The 21,852-nt window shown below is 46.0% G+C and overlaps 2 protein-coding genes across 4 annotated transcripts in view; one reads left to right on the top strand and one right to left on the bottom strand.

Moving 5' to 3' along the window:
- Positions 1-5,386: 5,386 nt before the first annotated feature.
- On the bottom strand, positions 5,387-7,176 carry DDX28 (DEAD-box helicase 28). The gene has a single exon (XM_079799693.1). It carries the CDS (start codon positions 7,160-7,162, stop codon positions 5,531-5,533), a length of 1,632 nt encoding a protein of 543 aa, XP_079655819.1. The 5' UTR covers positions 7,163-7,176; the 3' UTR covers positions 5,387-5,530.
- A 35-nt stretch (positions 7,177-7,211) lies between these two features.
- The window catches only part of DUS2 (dihydrouridine synthase 2), a 34,498-nt gene continuing 19,857 nt past the window's right edge, over positions 7,212-21,852 (top strand). The window contains exons 1-6 of one of the 3 annotated variants that reach the window (XM_079799697.1): positions 7,218-7,316; positions 9,925-10,067; positions 12,790-12,835; positions 16,735-16,826; positions 17,561-17,604; positions 18,736-18,796. In XM_079799697.1, the coding sequence (XP_079655823.1) occupies positions 9,942-10,067; positions 12,790-12,835; positions 16,735-16,826; positions 17,561-17,604; positions 18,736-18,796 (369 nt within the window). In that variant the 5' untranslated portion in view covers positions 7,218-7,316; positions 9,925-9,941. Of the gene's footprint in view, positions 7,317-9,924; positions 10,068-12,789; positions 12,836-16,734; positions 16,827-17,560; positions 17,605-18,735; positions 18,797-21,852 lie in introns of those variants that run through there. The other 2 variants (XM_079799698.1, XM_079799699.1) reach the window with 2 other exon arrangements.

Here is a 21,852-nt window from a genome sequence, read left to right as displayed (position 1 = left end):
ACTGAAGACTTGCCCAGCCCCCTTACTGCACAGCCCAGCAAAGGGCCAGCACCAGTGGATGATCAGTAGAGGATATCTGGACAAATGGATGGATGTAAGAATTCAAGGCCTCTCCTGGTGAGAGAGGCAGAAGCTCAAAGTCGAGAAGTCCACGGAATCCCTGTCTGACTTGGCCAGGAGGGCATCAACCTCTTGCCCTCGAGCTCCAATCGCCAAATTTTGGGGCTGGAGCAACTGAGGTCTTCATCAGACTCTTCCAGAGGTCGATGTCTCTTACATGTTCCTCTGGGGACTGGCTTCTCTGCCTCCACCTTTGCTGGGGTGGCCAAAGGAGCATCCCCGTAGGACCGGTAGCCACCGACCAGGCAGTATGTCTCCCCATGCCAGCCCACTCGGGTTTCTCCCCACCTTTGTCAGGGGACATGGTAATGACCAGGTGTAGGAGGAGAGGTGGGAGCCATTGCTGCTGGAAAGAAAATCAGAACTGACCAGTCACTTGTGCCGTACACTGTCCTGCCAGGATGTCCCCTCTCTCATGTCTCTCCCAGGTTCTTGCTGAAGCCTTCTAATCTGCTTGGCATCCAAAACACAGCCTTAACCCATCACTGCTATGAGTCTCCTACAGAAGGGGTGTTGCTGCAAAAGCAATTCTGTGGGGCCTAGAGCAGCAGCAGAACAGAAAATCTTCCCTATTTCCAGAGAAAACAGACCCCAAAAATAATTGCAATCAGGATCCCTTTCCATCTCTCTCGAAACAGAAAGGATTTCTTACAGACTGTCACCTCTGAAGCCATACAGCAGGGGTGAGGAACATCCGGCCCTCAGGCTGTATACTAGTAAGGTCCGGGAAATCATTTGGTCTGGCCCTGCCAAGGCATTAGGGGTGAGTTAATTAAATGCTTGACCAAATATAGCAGGCTAGTATTTAAGCTGATAATTTTGTATGTTAAGTGAATGATGTTATAAACATCCAAATGGCCCCTGGCAGAAAAAGGTTCCCCACCCCTGCTTTAAGGAAATGCCTTCCAAGTTTGGGAAAACAATCCTATATAATCCTATATAATAAGAGAGGAATATGCTAATTATCCCTTATGCCGTGAGGCGTAACAACCTGTAATGACTGGATCACGGATCAGCAGGAGGGTGGGGCATCGAGCTACAAGCGGGTGGTGGAGAGCTACAGGAGGGGGTAGGGCAGCAAGCTATGAGGGGAGAGGGAGAGGACAGAGGGAGCTACAGGAGGGCGGGGCAATGGGCGGAGAGCTACTGGAGGGCGGCAGTGAGCTACTGACGCATGTATTTGTGCGCAGGGCTACCAGTCTAATATAAATTGTTTCAGAACCTCTCCCATGTTGGCAACTTGACTTTTGCTAAGAGACTGGCCAGTAAAGAAGTAAAGGGTCTGATTGGAAGTACCTTGTAGGCCAGAGGGGAAGGTTCCATTAATAAAGATGAGAACCTTTCTGAACACTTGCTGAGGAATGACATTGCACTTGTCCTCAGCAGAGAGCAGGAACTCTGTGGGTCTCTGAGGGGGCCCCAGGCCACTGGTGTTACGTAGAGCTAGGGCAGTTCTCAGGTGTGATGGACAAGCACAAAAGGATCATGTGGCAGGCAGGTGAGGTTGTGTATACACCAACTCTCCTGTACAGATGCCCAGCCCAGGCCTACCTGCTGTGCTGCACTCCCAGAGGACAGGATAAGTTACATTGAAGGTATAAGAGCCGGTAAATCATCTTTCTCAGGCAACCGAACAGACTGGTATTGGTAGAGAACTGAGGAAAGGTTTCCCTGGAACACCACGTTTCTGTAGTTACCCTGCCATGAAAACTGTGAGACATCACTACCCAGTGTGCCCTGCTTGTGCCCTCACACCTGGCCCTCCCCATCCATGCCTTAGTCCAGTGGTCGGCAAACCGCGGCTCATGAGCCACATGTGGCTCTTTGGCCCCTGGAGTGTTCTAACGCCACTTCTTCAAAATAGACTCGCCCAGGCCGAAAACCGACTTCTGCGCATGGGCCACGAAGTTTCAATCGCACTGAACGTGCGCGTCCGCACGTGGTATTTTGTGGAAGAGCCACACTCAAGGGGCCAAAGAGCCGCATGTGGCTCGCGAGCCGCGGTTTGTCGACCACTGCCTTAGTCAAGTAGCCACTCCGTGTGGAGTATATTCCTGGACTGGCACAGCCCTAGGGACCACAGGAAGGCAAGAGAAACTCCATTCTGAGATTAGCATGAGAAGCAAGATTAACCTAAGACAGCCAGGCTTAAGGCATTGACCCTATTAGTAAGTATCCAACCATTGGAAAGGCAGAGATTTGTGTGCACGGGGGAATCAAGGAAGGCTCCCTGGTGGTGGGCCTGAAGGACAAGTGAGATGTGGACCCGGGGAGAGGAGAGAGGAGACATTTCAGTTGGGAAGAGTAACAGCAAAGATAAGTTCTTCGCGACCTTGTCCTGCCTCAAATGTCAGTTCATAAAACCATCATGTTTTTAGAACTGAGGACTCAAAAACCAACAGATTAAGGGCCTACACAAGGTTACCGGTAGTGGAGAGGTGTTCTGCTCAAAGGTAGGGCGTCAGGTTGGGGCTCTAAATTTATAGCTGATAGGAGTGTAAGGACAAGCACATCACATTTCAAAGTGACCCTGGGAGAGATGTTAAAGGTACTCCAAGGCAAAGTGAGGGTCCCGAATGACTTCACAGAGTGGGAATGATGGGACCATTTTATTTATTATTTTACTTTTAAAACAATATATGATATTAGAGAGAGAAGAAGGGTGTGAGAAAAACATCGATGTGAGAAACATTATAGATTGCCTCCTGCATGCACCCCAACCAGGGATCAAAACAACCTGGCCCTGGACAGTTTGCTCAGTGGTTAGAGTGTCGGCCTATGGACTGAAGGGTCACAGGTTCAATTTCCTTTCAAGGGCAGGTACCTCAATTGCAGGTTCCTTAGCCCCTGATGTTTTTCTCTCTCTCCCTTCCTTTCTTAAAATCAATTTTAAAATCTTAATAAAAAGAAGTTAATTTGGAGTTACTCAGAAGAGGAAATAGACAACCCTGCCCTTAGCATGATCAGGCCCGTAGAAAGAAATCATATTTGGGGCACCTTTTGATAGTGTAGTCAAGAACTTCCTAGCAATGAGAGATAATCTTCCTTAGGAGGGGGATCTCTGTTGCTGACTGTTAATAAGCAAAGATGGGACATTTGTTTACTTGGGCTGTTGCAGAAAGAATGTGCCCAGAAGGTAGACTGCCTAGCTACCATTTAAAAAGTTGCTCACTCTTAAGGGGTTTGAGTTTGCATGCGTGTTAGGGCAAAGTCAGGACTAATTAGAGATGATTACCTTTGGGGAGTGGTAGGAGGTAAAATGTGAAGGGGATGGTTCTGGAAGAGGTTTGTCTTGGCAGGTGGGGCAGCAGGAGATCACTCAGATTCTCCAAGGCTTGAGAGATTACTTATCTGGGAGCATCCCTCTGATCTGGTAGAGGACCAATATCTTCTCAGGACCTGGTTGGGACGCTGGGGAAGGCAGTATAGCATAGATGAATGATTTATCAACTTAAGAGGGCTTGAGACTCACCTATAGATTCCACAAAACAATTTGAAAATACCTGTAAGTGAATTCTTGGGACAACCCTCAGAAAGCATGCAGATCTGGAGTGGGGCTCAGACATCTGCACTTTGAACAAGCTTCCTGGCAGTTGTTTTTTTTGTTTTTTTTTAAAGATTTTTATTGACTTCAGAGGGGGAGATAGAAACATCAATAATGATAGAAACATCAATAATGAGAATCATTAATTCACTGCCTCCTGCATGCACCCCACTAGGGATCCAGCCTGCAACCCAGGCATGTGCCTTGACTGGGAATTGAAGCGTGACCTCCTCCTGGTTCATAGGTCGATGCTCAACCACTGAGCCATACCAGCTGAGCTGGGCAGTTGTTGTTTTTTTTAATCCTCACCTGACAGTATTTTTCCCATTGATATTTTTTAAAGAGAGACTGAAAGGGAGGAGAGGGAACAGGGTAGAGAAACATTGATATGGTTGCCTCAATGTGGCTGCCTCCCACACATGCCCTGATCAGGGGTGGGGGGAGCAAACCTGCAACCGAGGTACCTGCCCTTGACTGGGAATCAAACCCAAGGCCCTTCAGGCTGATGCTCTAACCACAGAGCAAAATCAGCCAGGATGCTTCCTGGGCAGTTCTGATATAGTGGTCCATGGACAGTGACCAAGGTACTGTCTAAATTGGGTGGCTTTTGAGAGTCAAAGTGGGTGATACTAAAAGCTGTGCCTGCCCAGACACTGTGGCTCAGTGGTTGAGCACTGACCTATGAAACAGGAAGTCACGGTTTGATTTCAGATCAGGGCCCATGCCTGGGTTGTGGGCTTGATTCATAGGGGGGCGTGCAGGAGGTGGCAGATCAAGGATTCTCTCATCATTGATGTTTCTGTCTCTCCCGGTCCCTTCCTTTCTGAAATCAATAAAATTATATTAAGAAAAAAAACCAAAAACTGTGCCTGGCAAAAATGTAAAGGACTATTCAAGAAAAACAGAGGTATACAGTTATCCTGTGCATGGATCACATTTGACAAAAGCTAGTGTGGTGGGGAAGAACACAACCCTGGGTAGGACTGACCAGATTCTGACCCACTTACGGTGTGATTCTGAGCAAATTTTTTTTTTAAATTGGCCTTTTGAAATCTTTTTTAAAAAATATATATTTTATTGATTTTTTACAGAGAAGAAGGGAGAGGGATAGAGTTAAAAACACCGATGAGAGAGAATCACGGATCAGCCGCCTCTTGCACACCCCCTATTGGGGATGTGCCCGCAACCAAGGTACATGCCCTTGACCGGAATCGAACCTGGGACCCTTCAGTCTGCAGGCCAACACTCTATCCACTGAGCCAAACCGATTTTGGCTGAGCAAATTCTTTTATCCCTTTGAGCCTCAGACTCTTCACATAAAAAAAGAGAGCTTCACTGTATATTTAGTACAATATTCTCTTTTGGCAAAGGATGCTCTGGGCCCATTTCTGTTCTCTACAACCTGATCCTTTTCAGTGTGCAAGAATTTTTAAGTTGTTTTGTGGAGCATTATTATTTGCTTAACTATTCATTACTTCAGGAAAAGCTTATATAATGTTGCAGAGCCTGGAACCAAGGAGATAAGTGAGAGGATGCTATATGATGTGCTCATTTTGCCAGTTTGGTGAAATAGTTTAATCCTATCTCATCTTCCTTGACCAGGAGATGGGAAAGAAGGCAGATAGCATGGCTGAGCCAGGCCGGTCGGGCCAAAACATCATTTTGTTAGAAATCATGACACAATGCAAAGCCAAACTCTACTTTATTTTTCAAGACTCATGTGAAAAACTACAGTGAGCCATGCTCAGTAGCTCACCTTCCAATTCTGGCCAGTAACTCCCGGGATCTTCAGGGAGATGACTGGGCAGCTGGGCGTGTCCTACTGAGAAGTTTGCTTACTCACCCACACACAGGTAAAGATCCCTGTTATGACACTGCATTCATGTCCCCTGGGACAAGGTTCTCTAGGGACCCTAGTCCTGGAAGGCTTCTCTTCCGGCGAGCTGCCAGCTCAATCTTCTGAACTAGGCTCACATCCCAGGGATGGGTAACAAAGCTGATGACGGTGCCTGGCACCTCACTCCCTACTCGGCCCACCCTTCCCGCTCTGTGGATGTAGTCTTGCAGGGTGAGGGGGAAATCATAATTGACAACTAGCTCCACCTGGGTACTGTCCAGGCCCCGAGAGGCTATGTCTGTGCAGAGAAGTATGTCTCGGGAGCCCTTCTGGAAGCTCTTGAAGATACCTGCCCTCATTGAGGCTGGCATTTGCCCCTGCAGCCTCAGGTGTTGGATTTTGTGGTCATCCAGAATATATCCTAGCCAGTTCACAGTGCTGGAGCTATTACAGAACACCAAAACAGTTCCTGAGGAGCCAGTCTTGTCTGCTCTGTCATGCTTCTTGAGGATCTGCACCAACTCAGGTACCTTCTCTGCTCCCTTCAGTCTCATAAATGTCTGTTTGACATGAGGCATGATGCAATGGAGCTTGGAGCTGGTGATGGTGGTTAGAGAGTCTGAGTCAGAGACTTTACTCAGAAGCTGACCTGCACCCTTGGGAAATGTAGCCCCTACCAGCACCAACTGAGCTTTGGGATTGAAGGGGTCTTTTAAGTCATCTGAGCCTTCTGCTATATTGCTCCTCCCCAAGACGTACTCCACGAGTTCCAGGAAACTTTCATCCAATAGTGTATCTGCCTCATCCAATACCAAGAAGGACAGCCGCTCTAGGTTGATCAGTTGTCGTTTCAGAGCCTTCCACAAAGCCCCCGGAGTGGCTACAAGTATATCGGCCGGAGGCTGTCTGGACATTTGCTGCGTAATCCTCCTCATGCCACGGCCTCCCTCTAACTCCTGCACCTGGAATCCCAAGGACCTGCCTAAGGGCTGGGCCACAGCCTGCACCTGTTGGGCTAATTCTCGCGAAGGCACAAGGACCAGACCTCGGGGAGCAGGGATACTGCTGGAGTCCAGGCGTGGTCGGTCCAAGAGCTGTTGAAAGAGAGGCAGCAGGTAGCTGAGAGTCTTGCCACTGCCTGTTTCCGCTGCGCAAAGGATGTGGCGGCCTCTAAGTATTGGGGGGATGGTATTCGACTGCACCGTGGTGGGCCGAACGACTTCGGGGGCAACCTCCTGTAGTGCGCGCAGTACTCGCGGCACCAGACCCAGATCCGCGAAGCTGTCCTCGGACGAGAGGTTCCGCAATGCTGGTGTCTCGTGTTGTGCGCGCTCGATGGAGAAGTGATCCGAGCGGGAGCGCCGGTTCTTCCAGCCCCGCGAAGCGAGTGGCGCGGTCTCCCAACGACCCAGCGTGAGGCGGGCCGGCTGGTTAAACTGCGGCCGCCGCGCCGAGATCAGCAGCCGGCCGGGACGCACCAGCACCGGCCGCGTGGAGCTCCGCCGCGAGCTCTCCCGCTGTTCCTGCAGCCGCTGTAGAGCCCGTGGGATGCGCACCACTGGCAGGGGCTCGTCGGGACCGCTAGCCGCCAGGTTCCGTCGGGGCGCCAGAAACCACTGAGCCGCGAGCAACGAGAGCCGCGGCGGCCGCGCTAGAGCCATATTTTCTTTCCTGGTGCTGGAGAGGCGCACGGCACTGACGTCACGGGCGCGCCAAGCCCCGCAGACGGTGGCTGGCGCGGCTCAGTAAGGCACGCGGGATTGGCGAACCTTGAGGAAGGAGGGAGCATCCATAGAGTTCAGCAGCAGCAGCGAGGTCTGTAGTTCCGAACAGGGGTTGGCGACGTCCAGAACCGGGCCAACCTTGGGGAAGGGTGCGCCATGGAGGCAGGACTGGGGGTCCGACGATACGCGGCGACGGGGCCGTGGCCTTAGGGACCAGGAGGGCGGAGGGCTTCTCGTGACTGGGTGTCCCATCCCTGCGATTCTCCTCTGTGGCTCTCACCGCCCGGTGTTGGCTTGTCCAGTGCTGGTTCCCCCGGTAAACTCGAAGGTGTGGTCCCCGCGCAAGGTCTGGCAATAAGTGTTTATTGAGAGTCTGAATGAATGGCCAGGCCTGGGAGCCGAGACAAGGGCCAGCTGCAGATCTAGGCTAAACCTCCCCCGAACTGCACCCCGAACTGAGATCCCAGAGGGCAAGCTGATAGCCTTCAGCTTATTGTCGCAGTGAAGGTCTTCAGGCTTTATTTCAGCGGACTCGTTGCTTCGCACATTTTCTCTTTTCAGCTGAGGTTTACACTCCACTCCACTGTCATCCCCACCCAACTTTTGCAGTCAGCTGACCTCCACTGGCTTCCCAGTCAGATACGTAAATTACCTGAATAGTAGTGAGGAGGGTCCTGCTACCCTACGGAGTGATCAGGTATGTGGCTTGTCTCACATAGCCCTGGTCAGGCATAATATTTTACTATTATTCAGGTTGCAAAAATACCTTACACTCGCCATACTTCCTGAATAGAGCTGGAAAATGGGTGTTATCTGTTCTGTAGTCCCCAGTGCCTGGGGTGGGAGATAAGGTAAATGTGGATTAATCACCTGAGAGGTTCTTTTTAAAATATATATATATTTTTATTGATTTCAGCGAGGAAGGGAGAAGGAGAGAGATAGAAACATCAATGATGAGAGAGAATCATGGATCGGCTGCCTCCTGCACACCCCTCACTGGGGATCGAGCCCCGAAAGGTGGGCATGTGCCCTGACGGGAAATCGAACCTTGACCTCCTGGTTCATAGGTCCATGGTCAACCACTGAGCCACGCCCACCAGGCCACCTGGAAGGTTCTTAACATCTGGAGAAAGTGTTTTAGTTTCATAAAATAACATTAAAAAGACCATTTTGGAACATGAGTAGAGTTTCTGGAGCGTTACCTGTTAAACCAGTGGAGGAGAGAGCTTTGAGTAGTGACAGTGAACAGTCATTCATTTTACTTACATTAATTTTACTTCTGTCATCCCCCTACTCTCTTCTGACACTGTCTGGAGACATTTTTAGTTGTCACATTGGGGGAGGTGCTACTGGCATCTATCTAGTGGGTAGAGGCCAGGGATGTGCAATGCATAGGACAGCCCCCAGAAAAAAGGATTATCTGGCCTAAAATGTCAAGTTTGCTGTTGAGAAACCCTGCCTAGAGGATGAGGATTGAAGAGAGGCTGAGGTTACCACATGTATTCTCACTTCAGGTAGGCTCATTTGCCATTGCAAACTCTTGTTCTGGCCCTGGACCATCCCCAAAATCTGTAGCAGGCACATCGATGTGGGAGAGACACATTGATTGGTTGCCTTCCACACACACCTCAACCCCGGGCTGGGGATGGAGCTTGCAATCCAGGTACATGCTTTTGACTGGAAATCAAACCCCAGACCCTTTGGTCCATGGGCCGATGCTCTAACCACTGAGCCAGATCGGCCAGGCAGAATTTACTCTTTACAGCATCCCCCCCAACATAAATTCTGTTGGAGCCTCATATTCCAGAGGGAGAAGCTATCCTCAATGTCTGGGGGCAGGTTCCCGTGCAAGTCTGTCTGATTCCAGAGTTCAGAATCTTAACAATATGCTATATCACCTCTTTCTCTTACAAATATGATGGATCATTTTAGTTTTTTCTCATTAACAAATGCTTTGAGTGGGAAATAGGATATTCTCTAAATATTTAATTCTAACTCTAAATTTGTATATATTAAAAAAATATATACATATATATATATATATATATATATATATATTATTTCAGAGAGGAAGGGAGAGGGGGAGAGATAGAAACATCAATGATGAGAGAGAATCATTGATTGGTTGCTTCCTGCACGCCCCCTACCGGGGATTGAGCCTGCAACCTGGGCATGTGCTCTGAACCTGTAACCTTTTGGTGATCAGGGCGATGCCCAACCAACTGAACCACACTGGCTAGGGTTTTTCTGCTTATTTTCGATCTGTGGTTTGTTGAATCCATGGATGTGAAACCCATGGCACAGAGGGCCCACGATACAAAATTTCCAACATACTATATAATTTATTTATTTGTTATGCTTATTGGTTTTTTTTTGCCCGTGTTCCCTAACTAGATTGAAAGCTCTACCAGAGCAGGAGTTTTTGTCTGTCTTGTCCTCTAATGCATCTCCAAAGACTAGGATAGTGACTGGCACAGACTAGGCACTTGATAAATATTTATTGGATTAGTGACTGGCACAGACTAGGCACTTGATAAATATTTATTGGATGAATGAATGAGCATGTGTTATTTTTATGATCAGAGAAAAGGAAAACAAGGTAGTATGTGTTGATTGGAAGGAAGAAGGAAAGGCAGCCCGGGATAATAGAAGAGATTTACTCCATTTGAATTTCTGACTCTTGTTTTCCCTTCCTTCAGGCTGGAGCAGAAGAGGAATGATTGTGAACAGCCTCTCACTGTGCTACCACAACAAACTCATCTTAGCGCCTATGGTTCGAGTAGGGACTCTCCCAATGCGGCTGCTGGCCCTGGACTATGGAGCAGACATTGTGTACTGTGAGGTAAGGGGCTACTGATTTTCCCAGAGAGCTTTTCCTCCCCATCTGTGGGTGGGAGTGGTCAGGATTGGGGCGGGGGATTGGCAGAATGGGCATTGACTTCACAGGTGCTCAGTGAAGGCAACAGAGGACAAAGACACACGATATTTATAAGTTCTATGAACCCTGCTTAGGGCCGGTAGCATGGAGGGCCAGGTGGATAGATGAGCATTGTGTCAGGTCACTGCCTGGGCCCCTATAGGATTTAATATACATTCAGTACATGAATGAATGAGCTCAACGTTAAGAAGAGGAGGAAGAGGCCCAGATTCAGGCCAGGGAAGCTGGATGAGATTGGTTTGAGGAGCCATAGGATTTTCTGGTGGTGGTAGCTAGTGGACCAGCTAATTGCTGACTGCTCCAGAGAATATTACGACTTCACACCCAGGTTTAGAAAGCATCTGCTAGGAAAAATAGAATTACAGGGTACTGGATTATGAGCAAGTATGAGCAGTGGTTTCAACTGGGTATGTATCAGAATGATCTAGGCCAGTGATCGGCAAACTCATTAGTCAACAGAGCCAAATATCAACAGTACAACGATTGAAATTTCTTTTGAGAGCCAAATTTTTTAAACTTAAACTATATAGATAGGTACATTGTTATTATTATTTTTTTTTCATGTTAAAGAGGAGGTTTATTCCGCCCCAATGAGCGAGATTCATTATGGAGGAGGTAGAGAAACCAGGATTAGAGGAGGGGGAGGAGAAGTGGGTACATTGTTATTAACTTAATTAGGGTACGTGGTATTTTGTGGAAGACCCACACTCAAGGGGCCAAAGAGCCGAGGTTTGCTGACCACTGATCTAGGCCAGCGTCACCAACCTTTCGGAACTCACGGACCACCGGTTGGCGACCGCTGATCTAGGCAGCTTCTCCCTAATCCCCAATCCGGATATGCCCCTCAAGTGCTTTTGATATTTCCATCTTTAAACGCCACTGAGGGTAGGGTGGAGTGGGGTGGGAACTGTGGCTGTAAAGGAATCCTTGTGATGAAACTGTTCTTTGAGCTATATCAATGTCAGTATTCTGGTAGTGATATTGTACTATATTTTTGTAAGGTGTTATCCTTGGGCTTTCACTTTTTCTGTGCAGGCAGCATTTTCCTGGGACTCTAGAAAGTGGGGTTGTATTCACTTGGAGATATGTGGAATGAAACGCCAGGAAGGAAGCGAGTGAGTGCACTGTAGCACAGGACCTGTTCCAGACTGTGGGCTCTGTGTTTATGGCCCCGGTGAAACTGATCTGTGTAATGAGTCATGGAAGCTGGGCGGTGGGAGCAGTGCTGCCGCAGGAAATAGGTGACCTGCCAGGTTCCAGATCCTCCGTCAGCTACTTCTTTGGAGTTTCTTAGGGTTGTTTTCAAGCACTTTGGGAGTCAGGGACTCGGGATTTATGTGATAGCTTCAGAATGCTGCCTTCCTTTCCTCCAGGGCCCTCCTGGTTGGTCAAAGCTGAGTTTTCCTAACGAGTGTGACCAATCCTTCCCTCCAGGGCTCTGCTCGAGTTAGGAGGAGAGGAAATACTGATTAAAACTCGTTGGCGTGTTTGATGTGCTTGTACTCTGGAAGAGTCAGTATGGCTTATGAACAAAGGGACTTCCACTGGAGGAGACCTAGGCCCTCCGCCCAGCCCCAGCCCCTGTGCAGAGCAGAGACAGGAGACAGACCCCTGTTTTGTGTGGGTGGTTGGCTGGGCCCTAAGTACTGCGCATGACACAGTGTGATGCCTGGTGCCCTCTCGTGGATTCGGAGTTGCTCTGCAGGCTAGGATTATTGTACTGTATTAGCTGCCTGGGTGATCTTAACTGGGTTCACAGGAGGTGGCCCGTCTGTGGGATTAGATAGTCAAACCACCCCACCCACCTCACAGGACTGGGTATAGGACTTAGGGTGTACCAGGCATGCAGGAACCTCCTCAAAAGCCCTGTAAAGCTAGAGGTGAAGAAAAGATGAAGCAGCTCAGCAAAAGTCAAGGGACCAGTAATCTGATCCCCCACCAAGGTCTGCCCTATTGATGGTTTTCCGGGAGTTCCTCAGATGTCATGTTTCTATTCCTTTTTTATAAGAACAAGGAGACTTCAGTGGCTCAGACTGTGAGGGGACACTTACCTGTTGGACCTATACCTTTTAATAAGTAAGATCAAGGGAGAAGACAATGTTCTTTTAAAAATATATATTTTTATTGATTTCAGAGAAGAAAGGAGAGGGAGAGAGAGAGAGAAATGTCAATGATCAGAGAGAATCATTGATCAGCTGCCTCCTGCATGCCCCCCACTGGGGATGGAGCCTGAAACCCGGGTGTGTGCCCTGACCCAGAATCAAACCGAGACCTCTGGGTTCATAGATCAACACTTAACCACTGAGCAACACTGGCTGGGCTAGAAGGCAATGTTCTTAGAGGCCCAGGTGTCCACATCCTGGGCTGTTGTATTCTCTCTGGCTCCCTTTCTAGGCCCCAAATATCTCCAAGGTCCTTGGGGAGAGCAGCTGATTGAGGGAAGCTCATTCAGGCCCCTGCTTGCCTTGCTTGGGTGGGAGGTCAGCACTATATGTCCCAAAAGCCATGATTTGTTGGTGGTAGGGTGACAGGCCAAGTCACCCCCATGATGTGTGCAGTGAAGGTCCTCCCTCAGTGCCTGGGCCTGTTGGAGGAGACTGACAAGTGCCCTCTGATTCCTCCGTAGGAGCTAATCGACCTCAAGATGCTCCAGTGCAAGAGAGTTGTCAATGGTGAGTGCAGCTCTGGTCCCAGGATTGTGTGTGTGCCCTGTCAGGCCCAAGCCGCGCTATCACTGCCCTTGTTTGTGGTGACAGGGTCCTTCTAGGCTTATTCTTGCCTGGCTGTGTAATTTTGTGGATCATGTGTTTCTTTGAGAAAAGTCACTGCTCTCCAGAGACCCTGCAAAGAGCCAGATAAGAATGCCTTCCACCCAGAGGCTTGTTGGCATAGAAATTGCCAGTACAGGAAGGACCCTAGAAGTCTTGGAGTTGGGATGGACATGCTACTTGCTAGCTCTGTGACCTTGGGCAAGTCACATGACCTCAGACCAGTCACATGACTTCTCTGCCTCAGTTTCTTTAGCTGTAAAATGAAAATCATAATTCCTGTTTTACTTAAATCAGGATTGGAGTGAGGATCAAATAAGATGAGGTACATGTAAGTACTTTGCAAATGAAAGTGGTTGTGCTGAATTGTGGTTTTGCTTATATTTTATTGATGAGACTAATTCTGCTTTGATTAGAGTTGTGGTATTGTTTGAGGTTTTTGAAATGGATACACATTCGTCAGATCTTAATATAAGTTCACTAGAAGTTGTGACTCAATTTTGTCTTTAATTGTTTTAGATTTATATTTTCCTTGTGCTGTGAAAAATTCAGTGTTACAGATCTAGAAAATGAAAATCTTCCATAATCTCATACTTGTAAAGGTGATCACAAAGAGAAGAAATGTATACTTTTTTTTTTTAATATATTTTATTGATTTTTTACAGAGAGGAAGGGAGAGGGACAGAGAGCCAGAAACATCGACCAGCTGCCTCCTGCACACCCCCTACCGGGGATGTGCCCGCAACCAATGTACATGCCCTTGACCGGAATCGAACCTGGGACCCCTCAGTCCGCAGGCCGACGCTCTTTCCACTGAGCCAAACCGGTTTCGGCAAAATGTATACTTTTTAATACACATTTAGCAAAACATGTATATGAAAATAATAACGTGTTTTATATCTCCCTTCTCGCCCCCTCAGTATCATGCTACTTGTTTTGTCACTTACTTTTCTAGTAGGACATTTCCCCATGTCAGTACTTACAGATGACTATGTCAGAATTGATTTTCACCAGTGCTTTAACAGGGGTGTTAGTATTTTGCTGTTATAAATAAATAGAACTCTAGTATATACTAGTACACACTAAGGTTTTTTGTTGTTGTTAAAATATTTTTTTAATCTTCACCCGAGGGTATGTTTTTTTTGAAACACTGATTTGAGAAACATCTATGTGAGAAACATTGATTGGTTGCCTCCCATACGCACCCTGACAGGGGATCGAACCTGCAACCTAGGTATGTACCCTGGCGGGGAATCGAACCTGCGATCCTTTTGGTGTGTGGGATGACCCTCCAACCAACTGAGCCACCCGTTCAGGGCCCACACTAAGTTTTTTCGTTTCTTCTCTCAGACTTCTTACTGTCGGTGATGAGCTGTCTTTGCTGCTAGAGATTGTATTGATTACCTCTGCCAACATGTCACTGCCTTTACCCCACCTTTTTAATCTTCTAATCTGTTCAGTGCTGGGATGATAATAATAGCTTCTATTTATGGAAGTGCATTGTTTGCATTAAAGATCTCATTTATTTCTCAAAATAAATGCATGAGGTAGGCATATTCTCCCATCTGCCACGTTGGATCTCTTCCATGTGCTGTTAGTCATCTTTGAAAGCTAATTATGAGAAAGAAAAAAAAGAAAGCTAGTTATGGTAATACCTGTTGTAGAGCTTTGTTATGAAGATCATATGAGAGTATTATTTGCAATTGTTATGTTCTATGAAGTTGCTATAAACACCAAGTTTGTGAATACCGTACCATTGCTTCTAGGGGAAATATAGGCATATCTCATTTTATTGTACTTTACAGATATTGTGTTTCTTTACAAATGAAGGTTTGTGGCAACCTTGCACCCAGTAAGTCTATTGGTGCCATTTTTCCAACAACTTCAGATGATAGTTAGTGTTTTTTAGCAACAAAATATATTTTTTTAAATCTTATTTTTATTTATTTATTTATTAATATATTTTTATTGATCTCAGAGAGGAAGGGAGAGGGGAGAGAGAGAAACATGAATGATTAGAGAGAATCATTGATCGGCCACCTCCTGCATGCTCCCTACTGGGGATCAAGCCCGAAACCCGGGCATGTGCCCTTGACTGGAATTGAACCCGGGACCCTTCAGTCCATAGGCTGACTGTCTATCCACTGAGCCAAACCAGTTAGGGCGCAACAAAATATTTTTAAATTAAGGTATCTACATTTTATTTATTTATTTATTTATTTATTTATTTTTAAAATACATTTTTATTGATTTCAGAGAGGAAGGTAGAGGGAGAGAGAGAGACAGAAACATCAATAATGAGAATCATTGATTGGCCGCCTCCTGCACGCCCCCACAGGGGATCAAGCCCGAAACCCAGGCATGTGCCCTTGACCAGAATCGAACCCGGAACCCTTCAGTCCGCAGGCCAACGCTCTATCCACCGAGCCAAACAAGCCAGGGCAGTATCTACATTTTTTTAGATATAATGCTATAGTATACTCAATAGACTATAGTATAAACATAACTTTCTTATGCACTGGTAAACCAAAAAATTTGTGACTTGTCTTACTGAGATATTTACTTTTTGTGGTGGTCTGGAACTGAACCTGTAATATCTCCGAGGTGTATCTGTCTGGGTTTAGGTTCCTGCAAACCTCTGGGGACACATTTTCATTAACAGATCAATACATAATCTTGTTTTTCTAGTATGTGTGCTTCTGTTTAAAAACACATAATTTAATACATTCTGTTGACCCATTAACAATGAACTCACAGCCAACACCACTATAATCCCATGTCTGAACAAAGCTTATCTGACATGTGTTTTCTCTGAAAGGCACATCACAGCCTTTCTCTATGCTTGGGGCCATTTAAAACAATGAGATTGCCAGCAAAAATGTGGCATTAAATATACCACCATAAAGACACTTGTTTACAGTAATAGAGCTGAAACAAGAAAGCATAGTGGCCCAGCTGGTGTGGTTCAGTGGTTAAACGTCAACCCATGAACCAAGAGGTCAACAGTTTGATTCCCAATCAGGGCACATGCCCGGGGTTGCGGGCTCGATCCCCAGTAGGAAGCATGTTTCCATCTCTCTATCCTTTTTCCTTCCTCTCTCTAAAGTCAATAAAAACATAATTAAAACAAACAACAACAGTTAAAAAAAAAAAAAAAAAGGCAGAGTGGCCTTGTTTGACCTCAGCTGAGAACATGTACATTGGGTGACTGAAATTTTCTGTAGTTCTATGCATGTCTGAGAACGACAAAGAAAAAGCCATGAGTATTGATTTTGGGATTACAAATAAATCTTAATGAACAGGTGTATTTGCAAATACACAACTGCAAAAAATAGGGATTGACTGTAATATACTAAATCTCCACTCACAGTACCTGGCACCTGATAAGGATCTAAGAAACAGCAACTTTGCTGAACTTCAGAGTGACATCTTCTGAGAAAATTGGGTTAAAATCTGAAGCTCTGACAAGGTGCTCTCTATACACATTATTTTTTTCAGTGTGTTAAAATTGCAAAATGTTAACAACCATACAGAGAAAGTTTAGAAAACACAGGCATGCAATTTAACAAATAACTGTAAAACAAACAACCATCTAACTAGCCATCACCCAGGTCAGAGAATAGAACATCATTAGCCCCTCAGAAGTCTCCCATGTGCATACTGATTTCTTTTAAGAATGAAGTACTTCTAGCTCCCCTTTTTCCCTTTAAGCTGAGACTTTTGCTGTGTTTTCTTGCAGAGATTAGGCTAGGTTGAACTTGCTTCTTCAGTGGGTGGGCCTGTGTGTTTGTGTTTTCTTGCAGAAGTGCTCAGCACAGTGGACTTTGTCGCCCCCGATGACCGAGTAGTATTCCGCACCTGCCAAAGAGAACAGAGCAAGGTCGTCTTCCAGATGGTACGAGATCCCAGACCCCACCTATCACCCAAATTTGCCATCTCATGCCCTGAGCCGGGCCAGTGTTATGGCTTCCCGAAGACCCCTCTTTGACATTTTTCAAAGATCTGCTCATGAATGATTACACTGTTGGAGATAGTTTATGGAAATCAAGCTATAGCAGTCTGTTACGTGTCTCCAGTCTCAAATTTAATGTCCTTAATTATAGGAATTATTTGTTTGGCATGACTTACATATTTTTAATCCCTACCGTTAGTTTTTTTTTTGTGTGTGTAGTCTGTATATATTTCCCATAGAAAGAAATTAGATTTATGATTAGTTACTATTTATGTTAGAGTTGTGATGACTCTGTAGCTCTCTTCTCTCACTTTGGGCATTTCTTGGTGATTTCTTAGAATAGCTCCTGAGTTAGATTTTTTAAAAATTGACAACAATGAGTAAACATATGAAAAAGCAAATATACAAAATATTATTTATAGAATCTAAGTGATGAGTATATGATTGTTCACTATAAATTTTTTTGCAACTATTTTGTACATTTGAAAGCACTGATGACATTTTCTAGGCCCTCTAGGTCCCCGTTTGGCCTTTGACAGTGAGCTAGTGTAGTGGACTGGTTGTTTAAGAGACACCGGCTGGACTGCACTTGTTGATATGTGTGTGCATGGATGTGTTTGCCTGTGCTTGTGTGCCTGTGTCAGGGTGGTGGTTGATACAGCCATTTGTGTTCCCAGGGGACTTCAGATGCAGAGCGAGCCCTTGCTGTGGCCAGACTTGTGTAAGTTCTTCCCTCTTTGGAACTATCTTTGCTCTCCTGTGAGGCCTCACTATTCCTGGTGATGTAGGAGGTGACTAACTACCCTTCTACCTGCTAGTTCACTACCTTCTGTGTCCTGTCTAGTTTCCTTCTCTGTTTGTGGCATCTGAGGGCTGCTCCTGGATTCGTGTGTACCAACTGTGCCCAGATCCCAAATAACCTCTGAGTGGGTGCCTGTTCTTCAGTTTTTATTCATGAGGCTCCCTTTCCAAGGACTCTTATGACTATGAGCCCTGAGGTTTTAAATCTCATGAAGTGTAGGTTAGACTTATTGCTTCCTAAATTAACAAAGACAGGAGACTATTAGTTAATGAGTTAGATGGGCCTGGCTTGGAATTCTGGCTTTGCTACTTGCTAACTGTGTGACCTTAGGTAACCTTGCTGGGAACTTAGTTTCCTCATCTGCAAAATGAGACCAATAGTATTACCTACCTCTAGCATTCTAGGGAAAGGCATTCTAGGTGGGAAAATCAGATCATGCACACAAAGCTTTGCAGTGCGTAGCACATTGTGAGTGCTTAGTATTAGCTGTTGTTATTAATTACAGTGAGGGTGAGAAGGAACTCACACAATAATTGCTGCTGAATCCCAGCCTGTTAACTGTGTATGTACCAGAAGATGAGGTAAGGGTCCTTTCTACATCTGAGAACTGTTTGGAGTAAGCGAATTGTGTGACCCAGCCGACAAAGGCAGTCCTGTAACTTCCACCAGAATCAGTGCTCTGGGCAAGGGCTCTCATATTCATGTCACTTTTGTGCATGGGCACATGGCTTTCATTACCCCAGTCAGAACTGGAACTCTGTGCGACTGTCACTCAGTATTTGTTATCTGATATAACTCCGAAGTAGCAAAGTCCTCTACAACCAGCTCTTTGTACAAGTGTGACCACATTATGCCATGCCTCTTGAGCTCTGCTTCAGGGAGGCAGTTGCACATTTTAGAGATAAGATTTTTCAGCTTCTGACACTGAGGGTTGGTGTGTTCCAGGGCCAGGGACATGATAAGGGATTCATGAGCACAGACCCATGCCTTTGACTACCTTCTTTCCTTACGTTGAATATTTACTACCTTTTCTACTTCATGTTTTTCCAGAGAAAACGATGTGGCTGGTATTGACGTTAATATGGGCTGTCCAAAAGAATATTCCACCAAGGTAAGCTGAGTTCTTTATACTCTTCCCAAATATTGGGTGCAGATTAACGAGGACTAATGAGATATAACAACTAAGTACAGTACCTGACTCTGGACTAGATCCTGTACTAGGTGGGAAAATGCTCAAGGGGTTATTATTAGATCAATGGGCAAAATTGGAATATGGACCACGGTAGATTAGCTAAAAATACTGTATCAATATAAATTTATATAGCCCTAGCCCCTTGGTCGGCAAACTGCGGCTCGCGAGACACATGCGGCTCTTTGGCCCCCTGAGTGTGGCTCTTCCACAAAATACCATGACCTGGGCGAGTCTATTTTGAAGAAGTGGCGTTAGAAGAAGTTTAAGTTTAAAAAATTTGGCTCTCAAAAGAAATTTCAATTGTTGTACTGTTGATATTTGGCTCTGTTGACTAATGAGTTTGCCAACCACTGCCCTAGCCTGTTTGGCTCAGTGGATAGAGCATTGGTCTGTGGATCAAAGGGTCCCGGGTTCGATTCTGGTCAAGGGCACGTATCTTGGTTGCAGGTTCCTCGGCCCAGGCCCTGGCCCTGGTCAGGGGGCGGGGGTGGGAGAGGCAACCAATTGATGTGTTTCTCTCACATCGATGTTTCTCTCTGTCTTCCTCTCTCCCTAACAAAATAAATAAATCAATGGAAAAATACCCTTGGGTGAGGATTAACAACAACAACTATATATATAATATATGCATGTATAAATTTATATAGTTAACAACTCTTCAGTTTTGTAAGAATATCCCTATTATAAAATACGCAGCAAAATATTTAGGGGACAAGGGCTATGATATATGTAACTTTACCCTTAAATGATTCAGGAAAAATGTTATATACACATACATCTAGATATATACATACACATAAACACACACATACACACAGAGCACTTATGCCCATTTGTTTTAAGTGATATGTGTTAAAAGAAAAAATAATGTGAACGGGGCTTTGTCTTTTCATGAATAACACCAAGACATATATATATATATATTTTTTTTTCTTTTTCTTTTTGAAATATGTTTTTATTGATTTCAGAGAGAGGAAGGGAGAGAGGGATAGAAACATTACTGATGAAAGAGAATCATTGATCAGCTGCCTCTTTCATGCCCCCTAGTGGGGATCAAGCCCACAACCCAGGCTTGTGGCCTGACCTGGAATCGAACTGTGACCTGGTTCATGGGTAGATGCTCAAACTACTGAGCAACACTGCCAGGCAAGACATACATTTTTAAAAAAATAGAGGATGCAGTACATGTGTCCCCATTGTTATATCAGAAAATCAGACCAGAGTGCTAGTATAGCTCAGAAAGGAACGAAGGTCAACGCTTAAACTTGAGATTTTACAGGAAAACGTGGTGAGGAGGTTTGGGACCCTGCAGGCAGAAGGAAGGGCACAGCAGGGGCTTAGATGCCAACATGAGGAAGAGGCAGAGAACCTTGATTTGACCAGAGAGTTGGAGAGTAGGAGATGAAGAGGAAAAGGAGCATAGGATTAAACGTTTTGGTTGGGACAAGAGTAGTTGGCCTTGGATTTTCAGTATCTCTGGCCTTTTGTGAACAGAAAGGTATGTGATCAGAAACTTAGTTGTGTTTTTCCAAATACATTGTGTGAGTAGAAATACTGGGAGCCATGTGTTTTGTGGATTGATGTGGAAAGAGGTGGGGACAGAGATATAGGAGATGAATGATGTGGGTCCACAGGAGAGACCGGGAATACAGAAAAGCGATGCCCAACTGGAGCAGAATTTGACAGGACTTGGCTGGCACATGATTGGACTGGGTGTGCAGAAGTGGAGTGTGTGGTGGGGGTAGAGGAGGAAAGACTGACAGCCAGGAGGACGGTTAGTCTTTCATGCCACCAGGACTGCTAGAGGAAAAGCATGTTTGGAGCAGATAACAAGGACAGGTTGGGGCTGGGTATGTGTGAGACACCAGAGGGACTCCTGCAGGGCTGCCTCTGGGAACCTTATTGCAGATGTTTGGTCAGGGTCTATAGTGTCAACATAGAGCTGTCCCCCTGTGCCCACTGCCAGGCCGCTCTGTTTTCCCTTAGGCCAGGAGGCTGGAGACTGCCCGAGGGAGAGGCCCTTGGGACCCTTGTAGACCACTGCTTCAAGGAATTAGGGAGATTTGAAATTGTCTATGGGGAATTGAAAACTTCGGACTCTGTTGTGCTGTCTTCAAATTATTTCTTTATTTTTGCCAGTTGTGTAAGGAGCAGAGTTGAAGTTATTGTGATAATCTCCTTGAGTCTGTGGAGTGAAAAAAGCAAGTGGCAGAATTGTATAAGGTGTGCCACCATTTATATATGGAGGATGGGGTATGAATATCCTATATAATAAAAGGCTAATATGCAAATCAACCAAATGGCGTAATGACCAGTCGCTATGACACGCACTGACCACCAGGGGGCAGACGCTTAACGCAGGAGTTGCCCCTGGTGGTCAGTGCACCGCCCAGCCAGAAGCCCTGAGCCAGGCTCATGGATGACTAGCACAGTGGTGGTGGCAGGAGCCTCTCCCGCCTCTACGGTAGCGCTAAGGATGTCCGACTGACAGCTTAGGCCTGCTCCCTGTGGCCTAAGCTGTCAGTTGGACATCCCCTGAGGGCTCCCAGACTGAGAGGGCGCAGGCCGGGCTGAGGGATACCCCTCTCCCCCAGAGCATGAATTTTGTGCACTGGGCCTCTAGTTTATATATATTAACTTTTCTCTTCATAGAATATATTTGGAAAGACACACAAGAAACTAGTAACATTCGTTTCTCCCAGGGAAGGAAACTAAGTTTTTATTTGGTTTTGTACAGGGATTAAATTCCCATTGGCCGGGCTGGTGTGGCTCAGTGGTTGAGTGTTGACCCATGAACTAGGAGGTCACAGTTTGATTCCTGGTCAGGGCATATGCCTGGGTTGCAGGATCTCTCTCATCATTGATATATCTATCTCTCTCTCCCTTCCTGTCTGTGGAATCAATTAAAACATATATTTTTTTTAAAAACCCATTGCAGGGTGCTAGTCAAAATAATTAACAATTAACACAGGATT

This window comes from Cnephaeus nilssonii (genome assembly GCF_951640355.1).
Source record: "Cnephaeus nilssonii genome assembly, chromosome: 20".
In the NCBI taxonomy this organism is placed as follows: domain Eukaryota; kingdom Metazoa; phylum Chordata; class Mammalia; order Chiroptera; family Vespertilionidae; genus Cnephaeus; species Cnephaeus nilssonii.
This window is presented reverse-complemented; position numbering and strand designations above follow the sequence as displayed.